The 23,547-nt window shown below is 47.1% G+C and overlaps 1 protein-coding gene across 16 annotated transcripts in view; it reads right to left on the minus strand.

The window, feature by feature from the left end:
• Positions 1–23,547, minus strand: part of svila (supervillin a) — a 72,100-nt gene that overhangs the window by 27,791 nt on the left and 20,762 nt on the right. For 6 of the 16 annotated variants that reach the window (XM_048980006.1, XM_048980032.1, XM_048979967.1 and 3 more), the window contains exons 1-13: positions 16,249–16,494; positions 13,036–13,099; positions 10,728–10,819; positions 9,205–9,262; positions 8,734–8,867; positions 7,326–8,001; positions 6,276–6,359; positions 4,284–5,054; positions 3,681–3,839; positions 3,157–3,191; positions 1,564–1,628; positions 1,009–1,145; positions 269–355 (exon numbers count right to left, since the gene is read on the minus strand). In XM_048980006.1, coding sequence (XP_048835963.1) covers positions 269–355; positions 1,009–1,145; positions 1,564–1,628; positions 3,157–3,191; positions 3,681–3,839; positions 4,284–5,054; positions 6,276–6,359; positions 7,326–8,001; positions 8,734–8,867; positions 9,205–9,262; positions 10,728–10,819; positions 13,036–13,099; positions 16,249–16,306 — 2,420 coding nt within the window. In that variant the 5' untranslated portion in view covers positions 16,307–16,494. Of the gene's footprint in view, positions 1–268; positions 356–1,008; positions 1,146–1,563; positions 1,629–3,156; positions 3,192–3,680; positions 3,840–4,283; positions 5,055–6,275; positions 6,360–7,325; positions 8,002–8,733; positions 8,868–9,204; positions 9,263–10,727; positions 10,820–13,035; positions 13,100–16,248; positions 16,499–23,547 lie in introns of those variants that run through there. The other 10 variants (XM_048980049.1, XM_048979890.1, XM_048979735.1 and 7 more) reach the window with 9 other exon arrangements.

The following is a 23,547-nucleotide window of genomic DNA, read 5'->3' on the forward strand; positions in this document are numbered from 1 at the left end:
TCGCTGTGTGTGGTGTTTCACCTTTTTCAGGGTGAGGAGCATTTGCAAAAGAGATATCACTTACACAAACAGCAGGGGGTGCTCTTTGTCAAGGTCTACTCTGGTTATACTCAACAAGCTCTTAACAGATATTAGCTGCAAAAGACACACATTAAGAGACCACAGGAAAATGTTAAAAGCTCCATGTCAGAGCTGAGTGACAGTTACTTTGTGGGTAGGAGGTGATGCGGAGCATCATGCGAGGGGCTTAGCATTCGCAGCCTGGTACCTGCATCGTGTTTCTGAGCTGCTGACTACAGCTGGGATTGGAACTCGAGTGACCGCTGTGGGGATAGTCGTGGCTGGGGTGGGGGGACTTAATGTGAGCAGGACAGGATGGGGGAAAACGCAGGAAGACAAAGGAGAGCAGGAAGAGAAAAATTAGGCATCTCGTTAAGAATGGTGAAAAGGAGATTGGTTGGGAAATGTTCAGAAAGCCGACGCTTTATGGCCAAAGTGACATACAGCAGAGGAAAGGGTTACAATTTGTGTACGTGGCCCGGCATTGAAGCCCATGACCTTGCTGAGCTGTGTGAAAAGGAGGAAGCATGGCGGAAGCAAAGCTGCAGTATTTACAGCCTGTTCGGCCACTCGGCTGGAAGGAGATGCTGCAGATTCGCTCGTCTGCCTCGACACGAGTGTAAAGGCCCTTCCTATCGTGTGTCACATTCCTGAGTGCTTCCCGGACTGCGAAGGGACAAAAACGACGATCTTTTTTCATAAGACAAAAGGGCAGGAACCCTTCCTTGGAATCAGGAGGAATCAACGTGTCGGCTCTGTTCGAATCCTGAGCGGAAAAAGCCAGCGGCTTCCCCACCGACGTCTGGGAGGTGACCGTAACATGTTCATTCTCTTTATGACCGAGCTTCTTCCTTTACATGGCTCTAAACCTCTTAGAAGCTGGTCATCCAGTGTCACACTGTACCCTAAAACCCCCACCTTCCGGCCACCATCTCCCCAGCAACGTACGTGGCGGCGATGACCACCTCCTCGGTGGTGACGGGCTGGGTGCGTGAGCGGTCCTGCGTTCGCCTCATCCGGCGTTCCATCGCTGCATTCCGGGAGCGGGGCTTGGGGGCCCCCCCTTCTGCAGTCTTTTCAAGCTCCTGGGGAGGGGATTAATATATCACTTTCTTGATACGATCAGACCTGGCCAACATTAATACTGGTGTTTGTTTGTTTATTTTTTTAAACAGGGTTTCCTATGATCCAAGCGCGCATTGTGGTGTAATTCCCCTTTGTTAGATTGGACCACGGATCACACGTTCCATGACTGCATCAGGGTACATGCTTCTGCCCCCTGCTGGCTGGGTCACACGTCAGCAATGATGCCAAAAGCAGACTGAGTCAGGCCTAAGGAACGCAGGGGGCTGAGCGTTTTGGAGGGGGGGGGGGGACCTGATACCCAGGCACGACTTAGTGATACAATGAACACAGATGTGGCAGATGTCCCACGGGGTAGAACAGGGGCGGGGTGGGGGGAGTGCAGGAGGAGGTTAGGAAAACAAGAAACAGGCCCATTACCCTGAAGAGGGAGCGCTTGGCTGCCACACTCAACTTCGCTCTCTCATCAAGCTTCTCGTCATCCACTGGAGAAAGAGGAAAACAAATTGGGAAAGAGGGAGAAGGAGCTGAAAAGCAACAAGTTAGGAAGAAAAACCTCGGCACTAAGTGGCACTTGGGAGCCAGAAACTGATGGAGGCGGCAACTTGGACAGAGGAACAGAAGGCAGAAGTAAGACAGGAGGTGCGGAGTCGTTTTAGAGTGGAGGATGACCAGCTAGGCCAGCTATCTACACCCAAAGTGTTCTGCATCACAGAAGCCCACTAATTAGTGCTATTTGGGGGGGGGATATACATCAGGAAATCTTGTGTGTTCTGCTGTCATAAATCTCTGATCAGCCAGAATAATTATGACCAGCAGGTGGCGACGTAGGTAAGAAACCAAGAGGGCCGTAAGGATAACTGTCTTGTTCTTTCGGGGGCTGTGAAACTGCAGTCCTGCTCACACTGCTTCAAACTGCCAGTAAAAACAGTTGCACAAAGAGGTAACTGCATGTAAACAAAACTGTTGAGGCATCCAACACGGCCCAGCACAGAAAAAGAAAGAAAGAAAAAAGATATTTATAGCAACCTACCACTAAGCTGCACGGCAATAATGAGCCTGGCAAAGAACAAGGTTTTTATGACGCGTGTAATGCGAGCAACTTTTGTTAAGTCTTGTTAACGACAAAAGAAACGTGAGCGGCGAAGAGAGCGAAAACAGCGCCTCGGAAACGACTATACGCTCACTGCAGAGTCATGCCAGATGCTCACTATAAATCACACGCAAAGGCATGTGCATGATGAGAACCTGAGCAGGATCAGAAGCTCGCTCACACATACGCACACGTTTGAATTTGTAATAATGATAATTGTAATTTAGCATTATTATGTTCCGGGGACAAAACCATAATTCCAGATTAGCCTGCACATAATGTCACATAACACAATGTCCTGAACCACACAATAAGCAGAGTGTAACCTTATCCATTCCCTTAACACACCTAACGCATGCACTAGGAATTAATTCTGCAACCCCGTACCAGTTCTGCTGCTAGCCAGCATGGGGCGCCATGCATCCTGATCGGCCCCTATGCTGAGCACGCAGCCCGACACCTGGGGAGGTGAGGAGTGCAGCGCCCAGGCAGGTGCGGCCCTGGCACAGGCCTCTGGAAGGCCCCCGCTCCGCGTCTTACTTCATCCGTGAGTAACGCGACTTGATAGATATTGGCAGAGAGTATTTCCAGCTGGGAGGCCATCGGTGCGTCATATGAGAAACACATGTGCCCGATCCCACCATGCAGAATAACAGGCACCATACTCTACTGGGAGCGTCCAGAACACCTTAGAATTTGCTCTGACCTTCAGAGCCTAAAATATCACGATGTGGCGAGATTGTGTCACCCCAACAAGCTGAAACGTGTATCTGGATCGAGAAGCGTGGGGGGGGGGGGGGCCGTTAAGTCACACTAAGCACCACTGAATACACAAACAGAACAGTCGTGCCAGAATGACACACACAAAGGAGGGGTCGGTGTGTGCATTGGGGGTGGGGGGGCTTACACATGGTACTCACCTTCAGTACTCTGTCGCTCAGGACTCAGACAGGACCTGGGTGGGGGAGAGATCCGAAAGCAGGTGTCAGCAGGTAAAACAGGCAGGAGCCATTAGCGATTTCACCAACCACGGCCCCCAAGAGTACAGAATGTGCCGGATGGTAAAGGAACAGGAGGGGGTAAGTTGACAGAGTGGTTAAAATCAACAGGATTAGCGATGAAGTTTCAGCTGCCGTGTGGGCCCAGGGGGAGCAGTGTAGTGGGATAGAGCAGGAACAGGCCAGAACCATCAGCACACAAGAAGAAATTTATACAGGAGTGCCGAGGGAGCCACGGTCCCACCATTGTTTGACGGGATGATGCCGTGAAACTCATATGCCCCAATTTATCATTAAAACACTTTTATAAAACACACACGATGCTCCCTGCTGGTCAGACTTCACAGGAAGTTCTCCTCTGCAGTGCTGCATGCACAGGCACCATTGCAACTGCCCCCATCTCCTCCCCACCTCCGTGTTACCACCACACCTCACACACAGCCTACCTATCGGACTCCAGGCGCTCTGCGGACGTGATCGGCTGGGTCCTAAATCTCTCAGAGGCCTTTCTATCATCGTCAGCGGAGATATAGCGCCTGGGTCTCCGAGCGCCCCTGCCCTCCGCTCTCCCAGCCAAGCCCCTGCCCAGCTCTACCTTAGCCTCTCTTAAAGGTTTTGTTTTTTTTCCAGGGGTAGAAACACCCAGGAAAGGAAGACAAGAGGGGGAGGGGGGGGACAAAAAAGTAGCATGAGACTGACGAAATGGAGACGAAGGGATTTTTTAAAAACCCGGACCTTACACTGCAAACCGAGTGCCGGGTTTTTAAACTGAGCAAAGAACGGTCACCATGACCTGGCATGTTAGCCCCATGCAAAGAGGGTGGGCCCCTTGAGGGCCTCTTGCAGCAGCTGGGGTCAGGTGAGGGTGTAAGACGCCCTAGAGGCAGGATTAGGACACGCAGGAGAGGCGCGCCAGTCCACGGCGCACCGGCACAAAGGCAGCCCATTCCGGTTAAAGCGTGAACAGCATAGGCGTTAAACCGTGCAAGTTGACCACTATCTGTTATGGTCAGGGAGGGCCAATGTGCACTCCATACTGTACCACATACAGCTCAGGTTTCTTGGTGACACCAGTGCTCTCCAGGTAGGAGAGGCGGAGCTGTGCCACGGAGACCCCGGTGTCCAAGGCAACATGCTCTCCATTGGTTAGAGTGCCGTGGAACACCAACCCCTCGTCCGTGCCCGGCTCCGGCCCCTGGAACACTGCCACCCGTGAAGACGACGCTGGTGCATCAGATATAGAACGAATCAGTGTTTTGGGCTTCTCCTTGAATGCCTCTGGCTCCCTCTGGGGGCAGACGAGGATGTTGCCTTGCCGTCGGCTGTCCCGGGCCCGGCCTTGCCGCACCCTGGAGCCATGTGCCGAGGACACGTGTTCCTCTGGGGTGCCATAACCCAGGTCCTGGCTGGCCCTGCGGGCCCGAGGTTCTTCCTCACGGTGGCCCCGGCGAGGATCCTCCACGCTTCTCTCCCTGCGCCGGATCTCCGAGGGCAATACCGCCTTCCGGCTCTTCAGAAGCCCTTCAGTACAAATGCCGTCCGGCTCCCCAGAACCCCATTTGGGATCCTCCTCCTTTCTGGCACTGTAGGTCTTTGACACGCCCTCAACAGACAGATAGCTCTGGCAGTCTGTGCCCTCGGGCTGCCTCGCCGTCCCTGGCCCAGTCATGGGGCCACATGTGATTTGGGAGGTGAAGAGCTCACGGAGGAGGGCCGAGTTCTGAGGCACCAGGGTTCCCCCCCTGGAGAATGAATCCGGCGCCAACTCCGGGCTTCTCCTTACACCTTCCTCCCTCGCCATCCTCTCTCTAACTTTAACTCTTCAAGGAGAGAGACAGGAATTAATACCATTTAATACGTATAAAAGAATACCTAGGCCCATCCAGCTCTGCAGGGAAATCCCCTGAGGGATGGACTCAACGTTCATGTACAAAGGCCTTCATCAGGACCTGTGGGGTGGAGAAACTAAACAGACGTTCCTCGCGAAGCGGTAATGCTGGAAGCTCCAGCAGGCCCCCGCAGACCCGATGAATACCAGCACTGACACATCAAATGCATCTTCTGTAAGAGGGCAAAGGAACAGGGGCTCTTTGACCCATGATGACATAAGGGATACCTGGTTAAGGACATGGACTCAACATGAACTGTGATGCATTCAGTCCAAAAGTGTCCTGCTGAAGGGTCTAGCAGCTAGGTAGTCACTCCACAAAAACGATCAAAAACAAAACCAACCGAGCAACTAAAGCCGTGTTATATATAGCAATAGCTACCTTACATCTACTGCATACTCCCAATATTAATGATATATTAGAGACCATTGCTCACGTTGTTAGTACTGCTGGTTAGGCAGCTATCCAAACAATGACTAGCTGTACTATTACTGTGCCATGAAATTAAAAAGAAAGTAACATCTGTTTGTACGTTAACTTAAAAACAAATACATTCATACTTGTGCACCACAAATGAACAATCTGCTAACGGAAAGGGAGGAGCTGTGTCCTGTTCCCATCAGAAGAGTACCTAGACTCCCTCATCTGTTCCTCAGATGAGGTCCACAACCAGCGCAAGACTATTGCTTTCTCTGAAATAATTTGCTTCGATTTTGGAATTACCCGATTAAGAACTGCTCATTCCTGAAGTGCTCCCTGTGTATATGCCAGACAGTTTGAGGGAAAGTAAGTCATGGTTCTTACATGCGTGTGAAGTTAATCACATCGACCAATAATCTAATGCATCTAGGTTGTACCAGTCTCTGCAACTATTTCAATATTGCAATATTTCGCATAGTCTGTACAGACCTAAGAAAGAGTAAAATCAGCAAGTTTGGAACAATACCAGGTGAATTATACAAATTATTAGCAGCAGAACAGATCTGAAAATGCTGGCTCACACACTTTGAGTGAAGAAAACTAGATTTACCCCAATGAGAACCCCCCCACCCACTTGGGTGTAGTGTGGTTAAGGGGACCATAGAGCGATGGGTTAGTCGTCCTTGTTAAGTAGGGTTCACATGGCTGACACACCCACGCATCCCAGAGTACCTGGATGGCCAGTTGATTAGAGACTGTGTGTCCCCTTCCAAATCGGTCTGAAGAAACCAATCGCTCTTTGGTTTCGCGTCAATGCTGTATGGGGACAGCTGGCGGTAAGCAGGACATCAACCACCAACATCCACCATGCAAACACCAAAAGTTTACCCGCCACTTTCCAGATGAGCAGTAGGGATGCAACAAATCCATTAAGTTCCAATGGAAATTCCATCACTTATGGCGCATTACGGGACTCAACTATGCCCAGATTCCACTCAACTCTAGGCTCATGATGAAGCGGTTATTACGAGCACCACATACTTCCACAGTAAGCCGGGATGTACCCTGAAAATAAGGCTTTAGTGACATTTGATCAGAGACTAAAGAGCAGAGGGGTGATAAATGTATGATGTTGGACATTCGTGATCAGTTAAGGTAGGGCCCTTGCCTACACCAGCTGGGAGCTCTGTCTTCCATCTACTCACCCCCTCAACGCCGACCTTGAAAAATGTCCTAATCCTGGTCCAATGTCTTCACGGTACACACCTCATATATGATGGATGACCAAATGCTTTTGAAGACTCCAATACATGGTCCTGACCCAATGCCTGCATATTTCACCCTGATAAGTCCCATCCCCTACATTCAATTGGACCCCAAACAACCGAAACTGCGAAAGTCCTTGGAGCCCAGTGTCTATAAGCGGTTTCATTACCAATGTGAAATTCCTCACTTGACCACCTGTGTAGCAGGAGCCTAAAACAAGTCAACACAAATATCCAGGCATGCACAATCGACTGCTAGTTCAGACTTCACTGTGTGGTTAGACAGGTTCCACAGAGCATGCCGCAGTGTACCAACATAAAGCATGCCTGAAAGGTGACCACATCAGCTCCCCGAAGGAGAAACCTCCCCTAGCAGACGCTTATCTCATTTGGACACGCCCAGTCGCCAACATATCATAAAAAGTATGTCCCTACAAAGCCTGTCCCATAGCCCCAGGGGTTCGTTACCGAGAGGTAGCATTAGCACAAATGCTAGGGCCTGCTGGTGACAACTCACCCTTGCCTGTTGAGGACGGCCTGTGCATGCTGCTCGATGAGTAAGTCCCCGGGGGAGGCGCCATGCTTCGGGGAGGGCGGAGAGGCCCTTGGTGCACTGGCACCATCCCTGGCGGGTCTTTGGGCTGCGGCAGACATGTCCATGTAAGGCGGCTGGTCGCCAAGGTCCTCACCCTGTCCCCGCCTGTAATTCTCCAGGTTCATCAGTCTCTCGCGCTCGGAGACACCGCTCTCCTCCCAGTGCACACCGGGCTCTGCCAAAATCTTCCCCAGTCCAGGGCTCGTACTGCTGCACAGGTATGCCTGGTTATGACTTTTCTCCATCACCTCTTCTGCCTGCTCCTTCCCGCTGGCATGCTGGCGTTCCGAGGACACTGGGGCTACTTGAGCCTCTGGCACATCACGCTCCTTGCGGTGACTGACATAGCGGGGAGCGTAGTCTGCGTCCGCCTCCTGGTCCAGTGAAATGCCGTAGCGCTCAGCCAGCTGCCGCCTCCTCTCCGCTTTATACCTGGCTATCCGTTCTGCCTTGGACTCCAGGCCCGCTGGATCATACGCGGACTCTTTGTGAGCAGTGTGGACCTCGGCACGACAGCGGGCCCTGGACTGCCTCTCTGCAGCTGGGTCCAACATCTCTGGGCTCTGGGTTCCCTCCTTGTTTAATCGTCCAACTGTGACTGCAGGAGGAAGTTTTGGGAATGAGGGACAGAGGGGAAAAGGAAGAAACAGCAGTCAAGCTAGGGCATGAGGGATTATCGCAGAAAATGTTGATTCCCGGCAACAAATTTAAGATTAGCCAGAGCCTCAGAGAATCCCACTCACGGTGGACTTCAAAGCCTCATCTGCCACCAGTAAAAGAAATACTGAAGCTTAACTGCATTACTGTGTTTATTAGTTCTGTGCGAGGCACACAACAGATAATCTCCTCATTCAAAACATATCGCAGAGATCATTTGAAATAACTGTCTGTGCAGATGCCCCACTATCCAAGTTGCATCCTACCAAATGTCAAAAGATAAACAAGCAAATGCTGTATTTTGCAGAGAGAAACACACACACACACACTCTAACAGGAAGAGCCGCAATTTGTTGAGAACCTGATCCAGAACTGGAACACAAAATGAGGACGATGCAGAGCTGGCCCTCTTCAGTGAAGCTTATAAAATGCCGAGGGGAGCAGTTTCACATGCCAATAAGCTTTGTTAATACTGCAGCAATTTATACCTTTGTCTTAAGATTTTATTTTTTTTTATTTCCTTACATTGTTCCCTGATTAGTGCTGGTTTTATGACGACAGCCATTTAAACTATACTTGTACCGCCTCAAAGAAGGTTGATGAAATTTGTGACCCTGTTGGCCACAGGGGTGCGGTTTAGTCAGGCCGTGACCCACGACGGGCAACCAAATACCTCCACAGGGGTCACAGGGGTCAGAGGCGCGGGTGTAGCGCGGCATGTCCTCCTCTAACAGTCTGTCGGCCACCAATCCAGCGGGTTGGGGGTCACTCTCCGCGCACTCCAGGTGCCGCGTCATCCTCTCCTTGCTATGCAGACGGGGAGAGGCTCAGCACAGACGAGTCAGCACTTATGGGCATACAGCCCTGTCAGCAGGCACCCTAAAGCACACCATCATCATCCAATACAACCTTACTCACCCACTTTAACAGACACCTAAACACCAATCAATGACTAGCCATCTTCAAAACTAAAGCCGAAAGCCCACACATGGCAAATTAGTAAAATACGACTGAATAATGATTTTCTGTAGTTAAAATGCATAGTCATTTATAAATCACCCACTACGGCATGCAGTTGTAATACAGTATGAGACCCCCAATCCACCTCCCTTCCCCCTAACAGAGGTATCAGAGTTCGACTTACCGGTTCATCTCAAAGTCACGTGGGGCACTGTTTTCAAAGTGCTTCCTCAACTCTGAAACTGGAGATGATCAGATCAATAAGGGGATTAATGAATGAAATGGCTATGAAATTATTGCACGGCACGGTATAGATGATCTGCTAAATCGTGTGCAGGGTCACACAGACACACACCCTTCAACACCTTGCAAAACCAGCGGTTGAATAAGAAAGCAGATTCACAGGGCAGTAAATCAGAGAATAACGTCAACTGCTTTTGTGTGTCTAACACTTTCCTGCCGGGCATGGAGACTACAGGAAATGACAGAATGTATACAGACTGATTTATCATTACAGAGAGGATGTCAGTGTCTCAAAGACAAAGACACCAGGTGAGATATACAGCCGAGGCTGTGTTCAGGGGGCCAAAAAGGCCTCGGGCCTGCATTCTAGTAGCTTTCGAGACAAAAAGATGACAGACGTCAGACATTCCACAGATGCTTACAGCTTCCCCAGCAGCCCTGACACCCAAGGTGCTTAAGGATTTGATTTATTAAGACCGCGATGTGGAGGCTGTCCTGATTTACACAACATATCAGGAGAGCCAGACCAAGCAAGAGAGGGCGCAAAAAATATAGAACGATTATAGTGGCAGAAAAGTGCCACACAAAGCAGCCGTGATGAGCACATCCTCAGATCTGACCCATAAACCCCACTTTCGGCTGCAGTTATCCATCCGCACCAATGTCCACAGACGAGACCCTTCATCACCCACTCCAACTTGAGGATTCAAGACAGAAACTGTTCCTTCCCTTCCAGGAGAAATGATACGAGATCAGCGCTGAAGGTGGCCTCTCGGGATGGGGGATATTCTTAGACATCCTCAAACCGAAAAGCGTTATTTTAGGAGACAGCGGAGGCTTGAGAGTTTATACTGTAGATACAGTAGGAGAGTGTACAGCCATTTGAGTGAAGGGCACTTGGGAAGAGAGCCATTTGGAACAAAAGAAAAACTTCACAACCCCTGGAACTCACAGCTTCATTTGTCAAGGGGGGGGGGGGGCTCGCCTACAACACATGTGGGGGGGGGGTCAGCTTGCCTACACCAGCACATATGGGGAGCAGAAAATGCAAGTAGTAACCAGAACAGTGCTCTTCGATCCCAGCTGTAGTGGAATGGGCCAAAAATAACAGAATCTCAGCCAACAGCAATGGAGGGATATGCAACATAAACATGAGTGGGTAACCTGACGAGTCTCTGAAATGTATTCCAACCTCCTTATGTGCGTGACTGCAGTAACTGTAATGGGGGGGGGGAGCTTGCAAAATGCTTGAGAAAAAAAAATAGATACAGGTGGATCTGTATATAAAAACTGTATTCAAACAAGATATAGGACTTGAGTTACAAGCTCATTAAAAATAAGATTCACCAGGATGCTCAGTGATTGAGCTAATTCAAACATCCCTACCCCCCCCCATCCCCCTTCCTCCCACATATTCGTCCCAGGGGCTCACCACTTGGTTTTACATGAACAAGCATCACCCACCTTTTGGGAGAACTGCCAGGAGACTGACATCAATGTCCTTCGGACCCCTGGCCGATTTGTCCTTTTCTTCCGACGAAGTCCCCGTTTGATAGCTACGCAAAGAAACAAAAGGGGTCACTTAGGGAACTGATAAACAAACTTTGAATTATTAGTATTGCGTGTGAGATGGATGAGAGAGCTTATACAACATCTCCAGAGTTCATCTGGGAAAGCAGAAAAAAGCTCAAATAAACACTAGCTGGATGATTACTGACAAAGTGTGCAACATGAGACACGACGTGTCGTAGGAGAATTTCAACACTGGCAGCTCAACCTATAAATCAACTTAAATTTTAGCCAATGTTTAATTTATTTCCACTTGGCTTTTCCAACTGGAAGTGACTGGCTGCTGCATGCCGAAAATTTTCACCTCACTAGTTCTGATAGTGTCCCTGTCAGGCCTTGAAAGATGCATAAAGTGACTGTCAATGCTTATAAAAAATAATTACAGAAAATACGATACAGGAACAAAAACGCCGACCCTTAGATACTCAATGGCTATCAGTTGGCCCACTTCCAGAACAAGAGATGAGCACAGAGCTCTGTTCACTGAAGGCCTTAAAATGGTCAATTCCTCAACCATTTTGAACTCAAATACTTCAGCAACAGCCTGAAGCAATGCCAGCTGCATACCTTTACCCCACTAGAGGAGCCCCTTCTGCGACATGGACCTCCAGGTCACACACTCTTGTCCTTAACCACTTAGCTAGCTGCTGGACTCACCAAGGCAATCTGGCTGTGAGCCCAATTTGGTGTTACTAGGGTGAGTCATAGCAGTGGAGGATCCGGTCGTGTAACATGCAAGGTGTGAATGAGCGGGATGGTGTCAGAAGGGGTCACATGTGACCCCAATGGCTCAAATATTCATATTTTTTAAATCGAAAGCATCGAAAGCACAAACCCATCTAGTGATATAACAAGCTTCAAAGCTGCTGGTTGGGACCAAACTATCAACATATAGAAAGGACTCCGGAAAGAGATTTGCTCTCATTCTCATCCTAAAACTCAGATTTCAGAGCACTGGGCTCTTCGCCGTGCCAGTTCTATTTAGAGGTCCAGTTTGAGTTCATGGTCATTAATCCAGGTCCCATTTCATAAAAGAAAAATCAGACCCAAACCCCATAAATCATGTTAATTGAAGCTGAATTCAGTAAAATCCACCCTAATTAAACCTGCACCCATATATTGGTGCACATCAAGTGAAATTGATCAGATAATGACAATGACAATGAAGGACACTGAGCTACTTCTAGTTTTACAAACTACTTTTTTAAACTGAAAAGGCTCCTGTGCTTGGCTACACAGTTTTGGTGGTTCTTGTGCTTTGACTGGTTTGTGTCCTTGATTGAGAGACTCATCCAGCCGTTTCATATTAACATTAGTGATAGATGCATGGATACAGGAGACTGACCAATCAGCAGACAGCAAAAAGTCTGTGCTTAAGTGTCCTGCTAATTCTAACTGAAATGATCATTTATAAACCCGATCCAAGCTCAGTGTCCTCCCTCACTTATGGTCACCCTTCAAGTACACTACCAGTAAAAAGTTTACACACCACAGGTTTTTACCACTTTCCCATTTCTTTTATAAAACAGATTTTTTTTTATTCTTAAGTATTGGAAAGTTGAGTGAACAACTATAAATGGAAATAAGTCAAATAAAACAAGTTTCCTTCATAAAATGGAACGAATATATAACCATTGTATGTCTGACATTATATTACCTGGTTGTGTTGATGGCAGTCAAACTCTAAGTTGTCCTTTAACTTTAAATGCACTAAGAGTTTCATCGCATGAAACAGCAGTATTTTGCAGAAAGAATGCCTCAAATATTCTCTGCAGTTATAACTGCTGGAGGAGGTTACTTTGATGAATCAAAGATATGAAATTCTTGCTAATAAAGGTACTCAGATGGCGAACATCCTGTAAATTCATTAGCAAAGAATATTGAGTGTATTTTTACTAAATGTTAAGTGAGTAACACGCAAACGTAGAATATTTCAGTGTGTGCAAAAACTCTTGACTGGGATTGTATGTGTTAGAGTCTGTGTAGCAGTGTTTTCGTAGTCACATGGCCACTTCCGGTTTCTGTGGGACAATACCATACAGAGGGAGTCACGATGCATAGAAAAAACCAATCAGAATGGTTTTTGAATGTTTGAGGCATGTGATTTAGAAGCTGCCGCTGACCCATTACACAAAGAGTTGAAACAGGAAGAACTGGAAGTATAACCAAAGGCATGGTCTGTGGTAAAAATAAACATACCTACCTAAACGCTTTACTCTGCAGTCGTTTTGAGCCGCAGAGTTTGACTGGAGCGTGTCTCCCAAAGCCTGTGGCAGAGTAAATAAATTGCCTATTATGACCAGGGCCCCAACAGAGCAGGTAATACAAAACCAAATAAGACATTAAATTGCACTTTATTAATACCAGATTTTGAACAGAAATCTTCGACATGAGAAGGGGGGGCAGGTGACCTCTCAAGGGAAATTATGAAATCATGATACAGGAAAAACACACACACACACACACACACACACACACACACACACACACACACACACACACACACACACACACACACACACACACACACACACACACACACACACACACACACACACACACACACACACACACACACACACCACACACGTTGGTGTTCCTCTCTAAATGGAGACCTTCGATTCATTTCTATGGGGAAAAACCTAATTCTAATCACGGCACCTTTAACCCCTAACCCAGCACTAAGCTTAACCAGAAGTAACCAAACATTTTCACTTGCGTGTGAACTTGTTCGATTGTAGTCAGATTTTTATAAAACTGAGGTTATCCAAAAGGGGACCTGATAAATTTCCCAAAAGTAAGGAAAATTTGGGTCCCCAAATGTGATCTATGGTGCCGCCCCCATCCACATGTGTGCACGCACACACACACGCACACACACACACACACGTTGGTCTTCCTATCTAAATGGGGACTGTCCATTCATTTCAATGGGAAGAACCCTAATCCCAATCACGACACCCTTAACCACTACCCAGCCCAAACTTTAACCACAAGCAACCAACCAAAACAAGACTTTTGGCACTTCTACTTTTTTGATTACAGTCATTTTTTAATAAAACTGAGGTTATCCAAATGGGGACCTGAAGAAGTGTCCCCAAAAGTAAGGAAGTTTCAGGTTTTACTGCACTTTGGGGGCATTTTGGTCCCCAAATGTGGTCTATGCAAACCCTCACCCTCACACACACGCACACACACACAAAAGGAGCACACATGGCTGATAACAGCTGGAAATGATTTATGACTCTAGCCATAGGGCGCCCAACCCTTTGGGAGTTTAGTCACACTTCAAGGGTGTGTCCCAGTGCAGCACAGAGGCACTGCAGCGGCAGGCACTTAATGAGGCAGCGGAGCTGTATGCAGCCCCTGAAAAACAATCCACACACATCCCTGCTGCTGACCAGGCCGGAAAGTCACCTGATGCTGCAATTCAGCAATGCTTCAAATGCTTTAATTCTGTGTAAAACCAGCCATCCCACTACAAACTGTTAATGGGGGCGGAGTGTGGCTCAACAGGTTAGGACACTATGCCTGTAATCAGGATGGTCACTGGTTCAAATCCCAGATCGGGCAAAGCGATATCGGCATTGGACCCGTGAGCAAGACCCAGTTGGTCCAGGGAATGTCTGACCCTGCCTTCTCAAAAAAAAAAGTACGTTTTGGATAAAAACGTCTGCTAAATATGTGTAAAGTAATGTAGGTAGGCGTTATGCTGCTCTCAGCAGATAATTTGGGAGCCATGGTCTTAAGACAGACACACAGATAAGAAGCACGTTTAGCGGTAAGAATGCCTCCAGCGTGTCCTGCACGACGTCTCCTAGCCGAAAGGAGAAGGTTCTGATCTTCAATCTCAGGAGACCGGCCATCTCAGACAATGATAACAAGGACAGGGGGTAGACATGTGTTTCCAATTCCACCACCCCCCCCCCTTTCAAAGCACTGCCCTAATTTACCTTGGGGTTCCAAAGCCACCACTACCCCTAACAGACCAGGCCCTCTTTTTAGACCTTATTAAGGATGTTTGGATTAATGTTAGAGCAACCTCTAAAAATACACAAAAAATGTACTGAAAACAAAATCTATGGGGGGGGGGGGGGGGGGCGGCGTTAGGTATTATTACAGCTGTGGAGATGATATTCTACATCACAACAACACAAAGAGAAATGGTCCCCAAGGACCAGCCATCAGCATCAAGAGGACACCGACAAGCAATGAACTGCACGGGATGGTCTTCATATACATTAAAACTCATATGGGCAGTTGTTTTTGGGTGACGTTACCATTTACTTTCACACTATGTTTGGCATCAGAGGTAGGTCACTTCATTTTGAGGTCTACATCAAACAAAGAGAAATGCGGAAGGGCGTCTTCCAGGGTGACGTGTGATGAGGAATCAGAGACGTGGATGGGAGCGTAACGAGGAATCAGAGACGTGGATGGGAGCGTAACGAGGAATCTGACGTGGATGGGACCGTGCCAAATTCATGGCAGCCTGCATGTGTGGGGCAAACGACAACAAGGCAAACTCAAACACAAGAGACATTCGATATGAATAAATCAGATTAATGGAAACGGGCTGGAATGAGGGTGTAGGGGCCACAGCACATTATCCCACCCCACCTCCCAAACCACATTCGGGAAAAGCTACCAAGAAAACAGCCCCGCCCCTTGAAAAATGAAACAAAACAGTTCTGGGATTCCCGATTGGTGATGCAATCTGTAAATCAATGATATCCAATCACACGAGACAAACAAGGTAGCCAAACAAACGACAATAGGGGCGGGATTTAAGGAAGCACGTCACTGAGGTTCCTTAATTCTTTAAGGGTAGGAGGCACATATGCCAGACAGACACAAGACAGAAATCCAGCTTGCTTAAGAATGTCTACAAACACCACAAGTAAAAACAATCCTTACCACCACAGTATAAAAAGCAAATAACCCAAGCAGTCAAGTAATTTAAACAAATCTTGCACTACAAAAAAAAATTGCAAGATACAAAACTGAAAGAATGCAAGGGTGGGGGGGGGGGAGGGGGGGAATATACTGCAAAGTCAAAGAATGCAGAAAAACCAACCAGAAAGCAGCAGTCAGAATAAAACCAGTTTTTTTGGATGGCTAGTCACCCCTGGACCCACATGACAAACACGTCCACTCAGCATGAGGAAGGCTGCTGCGACGGCGACGCAGACAGCACCATCGCACCTGTTGCAAATTCCGAGCCAGCACAACAAGACCCAGAAAGCACACCGGAACCAACGGAGCACTGGAAAACTCCAGACTGATTGAGGGGGGGGGTAGAGAAACAGAGTGGAGCGAGAGGAGCATCCCCCATGCAGATGGAGGAGAAGGACAAACCAAAGGCATTTACAAAAAAAAAACTCCTAAAATCAACCAGAACAACGGCTCAGCTTACCTTGACCAGAAATCTGGACATGGCTCAGGTAATTCGATATCCACGGGTTCCGATACATGGTTGCAGGTCAGAGGCAGCGGCGTGGTGAGGGAGGTAAGGGGGGGGGGGGGACAAGCGGCGGAGGCAGCGGCGGTAGCACCAGACAGCGGCGGCTGCCAACTGAACTGCAGAGGTGATGCAGACGCAGCTGCCGGCCCAGAATGAGAGTAGCTCCGTGCTCCAATCGCAGGCCCCTCCAACCCCACCCCCCTGGGGCCCAGTGACAGCCCGTCGCAGAGCTGCAGAGCTGCACTCCAGCTCAGAGCGTCGCTAAAGCCAGAGCACCCCCCCCCCCCCCCAAAACAAAACCTCCTCCTGCTCCTCGTCTTTACCTCTCACCAACCCCTCTAATCAGATTACAGGCAGAAATTAGGCACAGGATGTGCCACGGAGACGGTCTGGATGAGGGAGTCCAGCGCAGAGAGATGCATCATGGGAATAATGCCTAGGACAGGTTTACATAGAGAAGAAGCGGTGAGAACGGTAGGTTTAAACGAGCGTAAGAAATTCCTCACATCTCTGAGCTACGAAAGAAACATTGAAGTGCATGGAGAGGGAGAGAGAGAGAGCGTGAGTGAGAGAATGATAGGAGGGGAAAGCAGAGAGAGAGAGAGAGAGAGAGAGAGAGAGAGATTGCAAGACGACTCACTCTGACTAATCGTATCGTTATGCTAAATGAGTGTACCATCCCAAGAGGAGGCAAAACGGAACGCTGCTAAAAAGCTCTAAATCTGCAGATTTATGGAGAACACCACACAGGTTCTACGTTCTTCACCCCCCCCCCCCCCCCCATGCCCCCGACCCAACTCCGCCACCGTAGAGTACACAGACACTCCCCATGAGTCGGCGGGATGCGAACGTGTACAAACTCGCTGACTCGGAATGCAACAAAAAAAAAGCTAAATCTCTGTCATCAGCGACAGAACTTGAGTCATGCCTCGTAAACAAACTCAGAGCCTTATTATGAACCCTGGTGTACAAGTCAGGCGTAAGCCTAACCAACAGAGCCAAGTGATGCTTGTTTGTGATGACAGACAAAATTCAGACCATCTGACTTTCTCAGTGTGGGCTGTGAATAAGATTAAGACCTGACAATTAAGACATATGGTTCAGCTTTAAAACTAGAACACACCATTTCCTCAATTAAAAAAAAGGCTAAAAAGTTGACGATCTTTAGATAACCCTATACGAACTTCAGATGATTCAGATGACAATACTCTCACTCACTCTTCCAGTCTCTCACACACTGACACACGCGCTTACGTTGCACAGGTATTCGCTAAAGCATTTGCACAACATAAAAGATCTATTTACACAAGTGTCTGAAATCACCAGGAGCAAATGCGACTGCTGCCATAGACCGTCAAGGGAACAGACCACCTCCTCTGTCCCAGTGAGGCCTTGGGGACGATGATATCCTGTCCCGCCGAAGGAAAAAAAAATCTACGTCTCCCATGTGAAGTAACATTCTTTATTCTAAACTAGGCGACCCCTGTTCCCAACTTTTTCCTACAAAAAAAACTCTTCCAGTAGTGATTACTATCCCCCCTCATCCCCGACCAAGCTGGTGCTAATGGCTGCCTTCGGAATACAAAAAATATTTGTGTTTTCAGAACATTCCCAAGAAAAGCCTCAAAACACCACTCAAATTTCACCTGTCCTAAATAGTCAGATCAGCAGTACTTATCTTTCCAGAAAGATTGATTCCTGTATTCTTACCGTCACGGCCAGACAAAAGCTCTGACGGCACAAATGGCCAGGTAAAAGCCATGATCTGCTCAAATGTGAACATTGACTAACCACCTTCTTTCAGAACCATCCTTCACAAAACTTCCTTACTCAGGTCATTACAGTTCATTTAAGGAAGATGGACAATGAATATTAAAAACCCAGCCATAAGGCTGAATTCAAAACTCCCTGCCTCAAAGGAATCAAAAGCCCGTTATATTTTAGTCCAGCTACTTAACAGCAGACCCAAATTTAACACCATCAATAACAACTTGAAAAATCACCCAGCCCCTCAGCCTGATGCGGGGGCAGATGGCCTGAAATGCATCGTGACAGGAATGCAGTGTTGAAACCTTTAAGTGGACCGGGGGGGTGAGATCTGGGCTGCAGTCCCATCTATTGTTTTGTTACAAAGAAGTTCTCTCCAAACCCCCCCCCAATCCAAGAAACTCCATAAACTTTGCGGAAAACCATCTCCAGCTCAGAGATCTCCCACAATGACCAGCCTCCTGTAAAGACCACCCCTCCCAAGCCATTACACAGGCAGACTCAATAGCAGTATGAGTAATTAAAGCATGCCAAACTTAAGTTACTCCAGGTCATAACCAGGCAGTGGGAATGCCGTTCTCACCACAGCTGCTGGCACTGATAATCAGGCCCAATGGCACAGAGACAGAAATACCAGCAGTGTGGGAATTTATCTTTTTACCCAATAAATGCAGCTTCCGAGGAACAGCATCAACCCACTTAATGAGCTTGATGTATCAGATAGTGTGAAGGTGCTCAAGAGATCTGACACCATGCAGATTTTATTTTTGTTTTTGCCCCATTTCAGGACACTGAGAAGCCACTGAAGGCACAGAAACCAGGTCATATTAGAACCACTAGAGAATTTACTAGAACTGGAACCAGAAACGCAGGGTGTCAATTTTGTCTTGCAGTTGAGCTTCTTTTGGCAAGAGTTGTCTGGAAAAAACAATTCAGCGCAACAGCCAGGTCGCCAGAGGACAGTGAACTCCAACAAGCCTTTGATACCGGACCCTGATGTTCTGAAATCTGAGCTACGTGACCAATTTCCGTATCTTGGGTGTGTGAAAATGCTTCATACTCTTCTGGAAACAGTCAGAAGCTAGAGAAGAGGGGAAGGAGGAGGAGAAAGGGGAATTCATTTTAGAAGTGTATTCTCATACAGCCTCCCAACCTATCTTTGAAATGGAATTCTTCTAGAAGATAACCCAGATTTAGAGTAAGCAAGACAGATGGGCCTCCGGCAAGTATGTGACTGGGAAGTCCGTTGGCTGAGACACTACTGGCTTCCATTCTGTACCAATAAAACAATAGGTATGCAAATTAAAAATAAGTCCTACAATCACTCGGTACAAGAGACACACTCTGGAGACCTCAGGGTCAAGAACACTTTGGACCACCAGATATTTCGGGAATCCCATCCAGACAATTACAGGATCTGAGCAGAAGGATTATTGAAATGGAGCCTTGAGTGGTCAGCGGTTTTAAAAACAAACAAGGTGCGTTTGACTTTCTCCCTCTGGCAATCAGTGCCACCCTCTCTCAATCATGCCAAGACTCAGACCAAATGTGTAAAGACAGCTAAGTACTGATATACGCGAAACGTTTGACCTATATGCAGACCAAGAAAAAGGTGCACAAGTAACAAAGCTGACAAAAATTACAAGGCTGTGCAAACACACACACACAAATCTAGCTTGGCCCAGTCCCCAGGCTCACGACCCAAGTCACATGCCCTAATAAGGTAACGGGTACACCGATTGGCCACTTGTCAACGGTCATCCAGCATTCATACCCTAGACTGACCGCATGCCCACTCATATCCACCTTTCAACAGGGAGGCAGCATGTGCTTAAGACCATAAAAACAGCCAAGCAACTCTTTAAAATGACTACCTCACACTTCTCTTGCCTCTGAGCATGAAAGCAAAATTTAAAAAGCCAGACATACCAAGGACAGAGCCAGATAAAGAATCACATTTTTGGGTGGGGTGGAAGCTATTAACTGCCATCAATTCAGCCCCCTCTCCCCAGAACTGGATAGGAGCTGTGGGCAGAGGGTGACTGCAATGGTACTAATAAAAGTGAAGCTCTGCCGCAAGGTCAAAGGTCAAGCTCAGGATGACAGAGCTTCCTGGCCTTCTATTGACCAAGCTAGATATCATTATGTGACGTCTGATGCATACCTGGGCTGCTTCTTCCCTTGCTAGCATACCTCCCCTAACTGGATGCTGTAAAGTTTTGCAGAAACTAAAAAGTAACATTTAAGGCACAGAAGTCTACCGCCTTATGTTTACCGTAACTGAGTAGATAACAATCAGGTTTTGAAATCCTAACTGTCACGATGCCTTAAATTATGTGTTCACTAAACTTCACAAACGCATCTGAATTTAAGTTCTAACTCAAAGATACACAATTCACCAGTATCTTTGCATCCAGGGCTTCCCGGGGATCAGAGTTCTCCATTCGTGGAACCTCAAGGAACAGTCCACCCTTGGGTCTGCCAGAACGTTCTCAATGTTATTTCCACTTCAGCCCCCTGCCTAAGGACCGTTCGGCTCTCCAGAACGCAAATGGCCAGGAGAGCAGCACAGGGTGTGGGGCAGGGGAGAGAAGGAAAAACAGAATGACTCAAGCCTGGGCATCCTCCAGAAACAGCCTCAAGCCCGGCAAACTTGGAAAGCCACATCTGAAAAACCGGCTCACTCATGGAGGATGCTGGGTAACACAGCAAGTACAGACAAACAGGTTAAACAGCAAGCAGATTATTTGGCGGCAGAACCAGTACGCGTTTCCTGGACAACTGTCTCTTCAGGCCATCTCAACATCTAGAATCATGTGTCTATTAGCTGCTTCTTCATGGACGTATAACCAGCTCCAGGGTATTCCTTAGGTTTTGATGCATGGCATCAAGCTATATAGGTTAATATTGATCACGCAGTGCATTCAGCTTCAAATGGAAAAGCTACTACAACCTGGCAGACAGATGAGTATGTCATTGAATTGCTGATTCAAAGACTAGTAACCATCTCAATAATGTTAATGGAATACTTCACATCAAATGAGACAGGAGTCTGAGAGCAAAGACTTCAGTTTTGACTCCTCATACATGAGAAAGTGACAATTCTGAGGCAGAGAGAATTTCAGAAAGGATGATCCACCCACAAATAAATGAAGGGTCAGCCAGTCAAGGTTCAGTGTTTCAGAGTATAAAACCAGCTCCTACTTTTAGTTGAATGGTTCACAAGTGGTTGTTTGGGTTGTGCCTAATTACGATGAGTCTTCTGCCTTTGCCTGAAGCTCCACCCCAAACAATGGCACCAATCAGTACTGCATTCACACAGTGCGGCACAAAAGGTTCTCTGGCCCCTATGTCAAAAACTGATTTGAGTGCCACATACACACACAAACAATGGAACATAGAGTCGTTACATAAATTGGACAATGACCATCAGTGCAATCAGGTGCTTTCTGAGTGGGTATGACCCACTGTGTTCAAAGTGAGCTTTGTTGCTCACCTGTCAACAGCATAGTCATAGTAACAGGTGGCTGAACGACCTGAACCATTCAGGACTACGTATTAGAGCGGTCTTCAGAAGAGGGAGTGGCCAAAGACAACTGGCAGCAAGCAAGAGCAAGGAGCTTTATTTACACGTAGGGCTGCAGGATTTGGGGAAAATATCTAAATCACTATTTTTCTGACAGACATTGCGATTATGATTCGATTCGCAACTTAATTTTTTTATGTCAAGCTTCAATTCAATATTAAGTTTGTAGTAATTTTAAAACATTTGACGCAGCATGAGAACATCAATATTAAACTGTCTATATTCTAATACAAGGATGAGCAGCAAAAGAGAAATGGTGATCTTGCGGCTAACCCTGATTAGCCCCCAAAAAACACTAGAACCGCCTTTTCCCCCACACAAATGAACAAGTAAAAACTACTTCGGTGTATGCAGCCCTTTTGTTTGCGCTAATGTGTTTAGTGTTAACAGCAGCTAACAACACTCAGAAAGCCGTTAATGTTCATAACAGAGTGGCTGTTCTGTCCTGAAACCGTAAAGCGGGAAATATTTAAACGTAGTCTGCATTTTTATAAAATGTTGAATAAATAGAAGTCGTTTATTGGTGATTTCATGTTGGTTGAAGTTTCCACTTTTTAACAACAGTACCGTTATTTTCTATACAAATCAATTCAGGTGAAACAAAAAAAAAATGTACGTGTTCAGGGTTGCAAACTCTTTCAGACTCTCACGAAAGATCTTTCGGCAAATCTATATTCCATTCTGAACTTAAAATTAGCTGCATCAAAAACGTTACAGCAGTTTGTAAACCCTACAGACTATTTACAAGGTAATAAAACTTACATACATGTAAATGTATGTGCAGAACAGAGAACAGAACATCTCACGCTATGCAGCTGACCAAAGTTGCCAACCCTGAACTTTGAGAAGTAAAATGCAGTTTAACTGAAGCGGCTTAATCCTTTGCTTTGTTACTCAAATACAAAACGAATGAATAAACATTATATGCGTTTCTTTTTGTATCTTTAAATAAGACCACGTGCCCATACCCAACTGTAATAGCGATTAAAGCGATCTATTTTTAGTATTTATGTTAAAGCGAGGCTTTTATTTTATCACTGTTGTGGGTTTAAGATTCATCTTTGGAAATACTAAAATTAATAAGCACAAAAACATATGACATTAAACACGACTATTACAGGTATGATAGGACCTTACTGAAATAATCTCGGACCATGAAATAGGAAGGCAATTCACTTATGGCTCAGTAGCGGAATCAGTATTTTTCCGCACCGCGAATGTAACATTTTCCTTGGGTTTCCTTGGGCAGTCTTCTTGGGCCACTTCTGATTGGTGAGCATGACTGGCACGCGAGATGCACAGCGCTTGTGATTGGTGAGAATAACTCACACAGGAAGCACGGCATGAATTTGTAAAACTATTCTCACAACAGTTTTAAACCCTGGGTCCGACATGCTGTATAATGTGTATCCTAAAGCCCAGCCTTTGCGATTTCCTAATCACGTTGTTTCAAATCGCGATTTCGATTTGAAATCGATAGATCGTCCAGCCCCATTTACACGCTGAAGTAGGAACAGATACAGCGTGTCATAATGGGAAATTACACCCCTAGCTCAGAAGGTTGTGGACACTTGAAGGCATACAGGTCCAGCCCTAGTTTTTAGCATGACTGGAATTCTACTTCAGGTTGAAGGCAAACATGGAGACCTGTGTGAACCCTATCAGAACACATGGGAGAGCCCAAAGAGAAGCTTTCGGCCAACGTGACCTACGTATCAGCCTCTACTTAGCGGAGCTGTCAGCACCTTCCAGGGATGGAGCCCTTCACCCAGACCAGGCCCATGCCACTTCCTGTCCACAGCTGCCTTTATTAGGAGTCAGCCCCAGCCAACAAAATGGGGGGGGGGGGGGGGGGGGGGGGGGGGGAGGGACTGGTAAGTGTAGAGAAAGGTTATAAT

Source organism: Brienomyrus brachyistius, chromosome 1, assembly GCF_023856365.1.
Source record: "Brienomyrus brachyistius isolate T26 chromosome 1, BBRACH_0.4, whole genome shotgun sequence".
Taxonomy (NCBI): domain Eukaryota; kingdom Metazoa; phylum Chordata; class Actinopteri; order Osteoglossiformes; family Mormyridae; genus Brienomyrus; species Brienomyrus brachyistius.